This window comes from Mustela nivalis, assembly GCF_964662115.1.
Source record: "Mustela nivalis genome assembly, chromosome: 19".
In the NCBI taxonomy this organism is placed as follows: Eukaryota; Metazoa; Chordata; class Mammalia; order Carnivora; family Mustelidae; genus Mustela; species Mustela nivalis.
The window spans coordinates 16,910,158-16,918,119 of record NC_139038.1 but is presented as its reverse complement, the minus strand read 5'-3'; the positions used below and the strand labels follow the sequence as shown (position 1 = coordinate 16,918,119).

Below are 7,962 nucleotides of genomic sequence, written 5' to 3'. Positions count from 1 at the left end.
AAGATCACTGAGCGTTTGTTTAATGTTGGATTCAGAAAATTCAGTTCAGGTCTCGGAAGAGAGGTTTCACAGAAAGCACGTTAATAGGCGCACACGCGTTCTCTTTCTGGCGCGGGGCAGTGCTGGGGGCGTGGAAGGCTCTCCTCTCTCCTTCTCTCTCCTTCCTGGCCCAGTGTCCAGCGCCCTGGGTTAGGGAAGGACCCCAGACGGCAAACGCTGTGCACCCTAAAGGCGGCGGCAGCACTCAGTATTTCCGCTGCCGGGGGAACAGCGTGCTCCCGGAGGACCGGAGTGGGGGGCTGGTGGGGCTGGGGTCCTCGGAGTCCAGGCTGAACACGTCCCTGCCAGTACGAAGGATCTGCTCCTCCAGCTTCTTGTGTCGCTTCATGTCGGAGAGAACCTTGTCCAGGCGGGCCTCCCGTTTCTGGCTCCGGGCAGAGCTTCCTGGAGAAAAGGAAGGTAGGAAGTGTGGATGGGAGTGAGGTGCTGTGCATCAGACCTGCCTAGATGTTACTACTTGGGGAGCTCATTAAACATACAGATTTCCTGGCCTCTGTCATGGAGGCCCTGAGGTTTGGGGCTGGGCCTCAGATGAGGTAGGAAGTGAAGGTCTGAACTATGAACTATGAGAAGAGGCCCGTAATGTGAAGACCAGGGTAAAGACATCCAGGCAGGCGGACAAGCAAGTGCAAAGGCCCTGAGGCAGGAACAGAGAGGTCTGTTCCAAGAAGAGTATAAGGAACTGGGGGGTAGCGGGAAGACAGAAATATAGAGTTAAAGAAATGACTTAGAGGGCGCCTGGGTGGCTCAGTGGGTTGAACCACTGCCTTGGGCTCAGGTCATGATCTCAGGGTCCTGGGATCAAGTCCCGCATTGGGCTCTCTGCTCAGTCGGGGGGCCTGCTTCCTCCTCTCGCTCTCTGCCTGCCTCTCTGCCTACTTGTGATCTCTCTGTGTCAAATAAATAAAGTCTTAAAAAGAAAAAAGAAAGAAAGGACTTAGAGACCATGATGAGAGGTTTGGATCTCTTAGTTTAAATGGAAATAAATGTCTCTGGAAACCCTGGGGGGCTGGACAGTCAGGGGAAGTAGTGGTGTTTGGATTCTCTTGACATAATACTTCCCCCAACAACGGAATCCTTTGGAGGGTTTTAAACAGAGAAGCGTCGTGATTTATATTTTCAAAGGATCATTCTGGTTGCTGAGAATGGAAGCAGGGAGACTAGTTAGGTGCCACCACAAATATCCAGGCAAAAGAGATGGCTTGGGGCGCCTAGGTGACTCAGTCGGTGGGCTTCCAACTTTTGATTTCGGCTCCAGTCGTGACCGTGGGGTCGTGAGATTGAGCCTCAAGTTGGGCTCTGTGCTGGGAGTGGAGTCTGCTTGTGCTTAAGATTCTCTGTCCTCTGCCTCCCTGCCCCGCCCCCAATCAGGTGCACAGGTATGGCTTCCGTAAAAAATAAGTAAGTGAATGAATAAATGAGAGAGAGAAATAATGGCTTCGATGAGGGTGTGGGGTGGAAGGTGGAGAGCAGCAGCTGAGCTTGGAAACGTGGAGGCAGAGCGAACAGGATTCGCTACTACTGGATGTTGGGATGAGAGAAAAAGAAATCAAGAACGGCTCCAGGGTAGATTCCAGGAAGGCCGTTGGGTCCCACAACAATATGGGAATGAGGATCTAAATAATAAGGAATGACCAGGAAGACTTGAACTTCTAGGGGAGATGAAGATGAAAGCAATGGAAAGCCTGACAGGGTCACCTGTGCAAGTCTGGGACAGGAAGACAGGGGACGGCTCCAAGCTGGTACCATGGCACCACTGGGGGATGCTCTCTGCTCCCGCCACAAGCTGCGCAGCTCCCAAAGCACCAAACACAGGCCTCTTTTAGGGAGTCACCGTTCAGTCAGTGGGATTAGAGGTCCTTCACCGCCCCCCGCCTCTCCCCCATGTCTGTACCTGGGGTGCGTCTGCGGTCAATCAGGGAGTCCTTCGGGGTCATTGGCTCATCGTCAAAGTCAAATTCCGTAGGCATGTGCGGTCTGGGACGGGCGGACAGAAATGGAAGGCTGAGGGTGGTCTCCCCAAACACCCCAGCCCGCGGGTCTCCCCGCCCCCTTCCAGCCCTTCACTTTCCATGCTCCAGGGGCCCACCTCCCCTCCCCATTTATCTCCGACACCAAGGGAGCGAGCCCAGGAACGGGGTGCAAGGGTGCGCCCTCACTTCTCCTCCTCCTCCTCTTTGGCCTCGGGCTCCTCATCGGATCTCTCCTCTTCGCTCTGGGCCTCAGGGGTGGGTGGCCGGCGGGGCAGGATTTCCGCCTGCAGCTCCAGGGTCCCGTGGGCAGCCAGAAGTTCGTAGAGCCGCTGGATCTCTGAGGGCGGAGGCATCCAGGCCTGCCCGTCGGCGGGGAGCTCCACCTCCTCATCGCTGCAGGGCACGCACCAGTCCTCGGGTTCTCCCGGGGCGGGCGCCTCCCCTTCCGCGCCGGGGGCTGCTCCCGGCATCTCCTCCGCCCCGGACCCCGCATGCTCCGTCTCCGCCCGGCCTCCGTCCCCCTCTTCCTCGGCTTTCCTGGCCGGAGCCGAGGAGCCTCCAGGATCCTCCACGGCCAGAGCCTGGAGGCCGGAGGTCACTTCCCCTTCTTCAGACAGAGGCACCGCCGCGGTGGCCGACATGTCTCCATGACCACGAACGAGGGACATAGGCTACTGGGGAGGGGCCCTGCGATGACAGGATACGCAGGAGGACAAGCTGGGGGGGTCCCCCGTGCCCCTCCCCCCGGGATGGGGCTCCCCAGAAGCTCAGGGAGCGTCTGCAACCAACCAGGCTCCAGCAGCCGCCCCAGCGACGAGGCCGCCGGCCCCCAGGAGGTGGCGCTGAGTCCCCTCCCAGGGACCAGCGGACACCGCTTTCCGGGCCGGAGAGGGGCGGGGCCGCTCCTCTCGCCGTCCCCCTGCCCCTCTCCGCCCCTGCACCGGGCGCCCTAGCCCGCACCTCGCCGTTCGGCCGCCCCAGCCGCCGTCCGCACCTGGAGCGAAGACCCGCCTCCCGCGCTGCGCAGGGTCACAGTGCGCAAGCGCACAGAGAGGGCGCGGAAGGCTCCGCTCTAGCCGAAGCTACTTGGAAAAAAGAAAGCGTGGGGAAGATTGCACATGCGCAGGTAGGCTCGGACGCAACGGGCTTCGGCCCACAGTAAAGATGGCCACCGGGAGGGCGCATGCGCATACACCCAGTCGAGTCCGCCCGAAAGAGGGCAGGACCGCGGGACCCGGCGGCGGACAGATGGAAGGACCAACTGAGGCAGGAGGCGAGTCTCATGCAGTCTCCGTTTATTGGTGTTTCAGACTCATGCAGCATCCGGCATACAAAAAGGGATAATCTGTTTGATGTATCCTTTTTTTTTTTTTTAAAGACTTTTAGGTTTTTTTTTTCCCTCCCCAGGCCTTTTTTTTTTTTCTTTCTCTCTCTTTTTAAATTTTTTTTTATTATTATTTTTTATTTTTTAGAAAACAAAACCCGCCAACTCCGAGCCGCGTCGTAGCTCAGTCCCCGCCTCCCTAGCGGACTGTCGCGTGCAACAAATCTCCCTCACATCTCCCTCGTCCTCTTGGAAAATAATTAGAGAGTTCCCCGCCCCTCACTCGCTCCCTGCATGCGGGAGCTTTGGTCCTATTTCGGGGTTCTTTCGTTACAAAGCACGTCAATGACCCCAGCCCCGACGCCTTTAAGAAACTCGCTGAGCGGGTTTAAAAGCCCAAGTGGGTCAGGTCGGCTCGGCTCGGGCTAATCAGAAAGGGTCAACAGCCGCGCCCCTGCGCCCCTTCCTCCTCCCCGGTGCATGCTCTCAACAGAGCTAGCCACCGTGGGCGACACCCGGCCCAAGTCCCCAGACAAGGCCTGGCTTGCCAGCTCTGCGACCCAGAGGCGCCCTGGGGGCGTCAGGACCTGGGTGGTCCCAGCAGAAAATAGTTGGAAGCGGGCTGAGGAGCCCTCCCCTGACATCGCCCCCCTCCCCAGCCTGATCTAGTAAGTGCTGGAGTTTTTGCAGAGAGATGGGTGGCGGGAGGGAGGAGGAGAGGATGCTGAGGGGAGAGAAGGCAGGAAGAGGAAGGGGGCAGAGGGTGTGGAGGGGGAAGGGGAGATGATAAAGGGGAGAAGGAAGAAAGGAATGGGGGGGAAGGTGCCCAGACAGTGAAAGTTGAAAGGGGGACACCGGGGCTGGGGCGCAGGGATTGGGGAAGTTGGGAGGAGTGCAGGGAGGCTGGGAGAGATGCAGGAAGGCTGCGAGCAGAGAGTCTGGGAGATGTTCAGGTCAGGGCGGTTTCCAGAAGTGCAGGGATAGGGAGGCCACGAGGCTGGAGGGGATGCAGGCAGAAGTGCAGGGAGGTTGGAAAACAGTGCAGGGAGAAGAGAGGCCTACGGTTGGCACAGGAGCCTGGCAGGATGCAGGAGCAGGAAAGAAGCTGTAAACAAGGCCGCTCAGGCTCTCTTGGTCCCTATGGGTGCGGGCCTGGGCCATCCATTGGGCTCCCCCCAGGGGAGGATGGGCCCCCAAGGCAGCTCCCAACAGGAAGAAAAGTCTTGGAATGCGGGCAGAGCCCCTCACTTATACACTGTGGGAGAGGAGAGGGAGGGACAGACAGAGACGGTGGGGGTAGAACAAGGAGAGACAAAGGAGAAGTAGGGAGGACAGACAGGAGAGAGCAGGGGCAGGGGTTAGTAAAGCTGCCCCTGCCAACCCTTCCATTCCTCCCGGCCGGTCCCAGACCCCCACTCACCGCCCAAGTTGATGACGCAGGAGGCGATGATGATGAGGACCCCCCCTACCAGCGCCACGATGCTTAAGAGCTTGGCCACGCGGCCCAGACGCTGGGCCCCATCCACGTCCCCCTGCTGCAGGCTGTTCCGGGACTGGGGTGCGGGTGAGGGGTGCGGCACCGTGGGCCCAGGTCAGGAGACGGCAGCCCAGCAGGGTTCAGGTGAAAGAGTTGTCCCAAGGAGACAGGCAGGCCCCATGGACAGTGGTTCGAGGGGGGAAAGAGGGTTGGAGAGGCAAGGGGGGGAGGGCACAGGTCAGCAAGGCGGCGTGAAACCTGTCCTGCCCGCCCTCCCACCTGATGGGCTAGGGCAGCGGTGGCTCCGAAGGGAAGGTCCCAGGGGGAGGCCAGAAAAGACCCCATACTTGGGAAGGGAGATCCATGCAGAGAGGAGAGGGAAAGCAAGGTACTACTCCTGGGGTGCAGTCCCAGTGGTGGCAGGAAACTGGCAGCCACAGCAGACCTGGGCCGGGGTCCCAGGGGGCTCACCATAACAGCATAAGCGAAGGCCACGATGTTGACAGGCCACATGGGGCAGAAGCAGGACAAGATGGCGAGGATGATGTAGTCCCGAGGTTTCTGGGTGCCTTCGCCCCCCTCCACCCCAGACCCTGCCAGCTGGGAGCTGGGGTGGCGGCTCAGGCTACCTCGGGGAGATCCGGGATGCCCACTGTGAGCCCTTCCTATTCGGTCCTCCTCCACCAACTGCTGTAGCACTCGGGGAGGAGCCCCGTTGGCTGGATGGGTTTTGGTGGAGGGTGGCGAGTGAGGCTGCGGGGCTGGGCCCTCTTCCCCGCCACCAGCCTGCAGGGGAACCACTGCCCCGTTCTCCTGCTTTTCCCCCACGTTCTCAGTCAGGACCTCAGGGGTGGGGTCCTCCTGGGTAGGGGGCTCTGGCTGAAGAGCTGACTTGGGGGTGGGCTGGGAACCTGGCTGGCAGTCTGGCTGAAGGTCTGACTGCGGGTCCGACTGGGGAGCAGGCTCCGAGGCTGGCTCAGGTGGGGCTCCGGACCCCAGATCGGACCCTTGGTCTGCAGTGACCTCTTTATTCTCTTCTGGTTTGGGTGCTGGCTCTTGGCATGCTTCTTCGGGGCTGGGGTTGGCATCTGGCTCCCCTCCTGGGCTCGAGCTGAGGTCTTTGGCCTGGGCTGTTTCTGGGGCCCCAGCTGGGGTCTCTGTGGTTGCTGGAGCCAGCCCAGCTTTGGCTTCTGAGTCCACAGGGGCCCCCGCGATGTCTGGGCCTGGCTGCAGGGCCTCTGGCTCATCTGGGACCCCAGCTGGGGCCTGGAGAGGGCCAGTTTTGCCTTCAGAATGGCCAGGCCCTTCTCCTTGGGTTTGGGGACCCTCTTCTACCCCCTTCACCTCCGAGCCCTCAGAACCGCTGGCTGCCATCTTGAGAGGGGAGAGGGGACAGGGGAGAGGACCTCGACGGAGCGGCTGGAGCAGCGGAGACCGCAGAATCCTGAAAGAGGAGGAGACAGGTGTGGTGAGGAGGAAAGCCGCGGCGCCCGTCACTGCAGCTGGAGACGGATATGCTCCTGTCTTAGGGCCAGCGTTGGGCTGCCTCTGGGGAGAGGAAGAAAAGTTGGGGTTTCCTTTGCCTTGGGGTGGGACATCCCTGGGGAGGAGTGCCCTGCTCAAAGTCTTCTGCTCCGAGAGCCCTGGGAAGATTAACCCTTTTGTAAACAGGACCCTCCCAGGCTCTCTCCCTGGGCCCGCCCGACAAGATCCAGACTCCGAGATCCCAGCAGATGCCCCAGCACCCCGAAATCAACAAGCCGTGCAGGCGCTCGCACACTCCCGCAGGCAGACAGGCTCACTGGGCAGAGGCCCGGTACTCACGTCCCACTCCCTCTGCGTCCTCCCTTCCTCCCGGGGCGCCCCGCCGGTGCAGTATTCCCACTGCGCGTCTGGGGCGCAGCGCCCCCGCCCCGCCCAGGGCACCTGGGCTCGTCCCTCCGAGCCCCTTCTCAGCCCCTCGCGCAGGGATTCCCTCGCCCCCGGGGGAAGGAGGAGGCGCCTCCTCCTCGCATTGGCGTGGCGCGCCCGGCACCAGCACCCAGTCCGCCGGGCGCCCGCATTCCGGCGCAGCCCTCCCGGCGTCCGCCGTCCGTCCGCGCACAGTCCTGCCCGCAGCCTCGGTCCATCCCCGTCTCACCTCGACGCCGGCCTCCAGACTGCTCCCGCGGCTGCCGCCACCGCCGCCCCGCTGCAGCAGCCGCAGCCCGGGAGGGAGCGAGTCCGCGAGCGGAGGGAGGCGGCGGGTCTCCCCTCCCCTCTGCTCGTCCCCTCCTCTCGCTCCTCTCACGTCCCCTCCCCTACGCTCCGCTGCCGCCACGCACCGCCCCCGCCCCTCGCTCGCCTCCCGCCCCTCCCGGCCAGCCCGAGGGAGCCACGCGTGCCAGGCCCCGCGTTACCCGGGCAACCGGCCGGGTAACCACTCGCGCCACCTCCCTGCCCCTTCCCACGCGCGCTTCTTGGGGGTGCCCCCTTCCCAAGCCCCGGGCCCCTCCCGCCAACGGTCACCGGGGTTCCTGGCCGAGGCAGGGGGCTGGGGGCAACGGAGAGGGGTCTACGAGGAGACCGGACCTGTGAGACGGGCGGGACCCCTACAAGCAGAGAGAGGGGAAGGGGAATGAGGCAAAACTTGGGGAGGCTGCTCGGGAGCAGGGTGGGGCTGGGAGAACGGGGAGCCTGCAGTACAGGAAGCCCCTCGCCCCTCGAGGAAGCAGCAGCAGAAACGGGCGCTGGAAGGCTCCCGGGTCCCTGGAGCAGGACTCAAAAGGGAATTCCAGGGCAGAGGCTGCAGGGGCCGTCCGGAGCAGGAGGGGGCTGGGCCCGGCCCGGACGCGCTCCATGGACCACACCAAGAGTGGAGGGGACAGGCGCGGTTTTTCTCGGCCACCCTCTCCGCTCCCGGTCCTCGGGCTGACGTCCGCACCCTTTCTGCAGCTCCCTCGCCCACTGTCAGCCCCCAGGGCCTTAAGGGTGTGCAGGTACTGGGCAGAGGTCTGAGCCGCAGGCAGTGGGTGTGAGCAGAAGAGCAGCCTGCGGCTCCTGCTGGGGTTTTTAACCCAGGCCTCTTCAACCCTCCAGTGGCTATTCTGGGCCTGCCTGGGTATTCCCGGGAGCCCTGGGAGTCCTGG

At 62.3% G+C, this 7,962-nt stretch overlaps 2 protein-coding genes across 3 annotated transcripts; both read right to left on the bottom strand.

Annotated features, from left to right (window-relative positions):
- Positions 1-4: 4 nt before the first annotated feature.
- Positions 5-3,144, bottom strand: PAGR1 (PAXIP1 associated glutamate rich protein 1). 2 transcript variants are annotated; one of them, XM_082714495.1, is made up of 4 exons: positions 3,028-3,144; positions 2,220-2,720; positions 1,955-2,037; positions 5-444 (listed from the first exon to the last, which is right to left on the bottom strand). In XM_082714495.1, the coding sequence occupies exons 2-4, from the start codon at positions 2,699-2,701 to the stop codon at positions 245-247; spliced, it is 765 nt and encodes a 254-aa protein (XP_082570621.1). In that variant the 5' UTR covers positions 2,702-2,720; positions 3,028-3,144; the 3' UTR covers positions 5-244. The 2 variants fall into 2 exon arrangements, with proteins under 2 accessions (XP_082570621.1, XP_082570620.1); XM_082714494.1 differs by having other exon boundaries at positions 2,994-3,128.
- Positions 3,145-4,406: 1,262 nt separating this feature from the next.
- PRRT2 (proline rich transmembrane protein 2) lies at positions 4,407-7,109 on the bottom strand. Its single transcript, XM_082714493.1, has 4 exons — positions 6,975-7,109; positions 5,306-6,278; positions 4,778-4,910; positions 4,407-4,612 (listed from the first exon to the last, which is right to left on the bottom strand). The coding sequence occupies exons 2-4, from the start codon at positions 6,206-6,208 to the stop codon at positions 4,602-4,604; spliced, it is 1,047 nt and encodes a 348-aa protein (XP_082570619.1). The 5' UTR covers positions 6,209-6,278; positions 6,975-7,109; the 3' UTR covers positions 4,407-4,601.
- Positions 7,110-7,962: the final 853 nt, after the last annotated feature.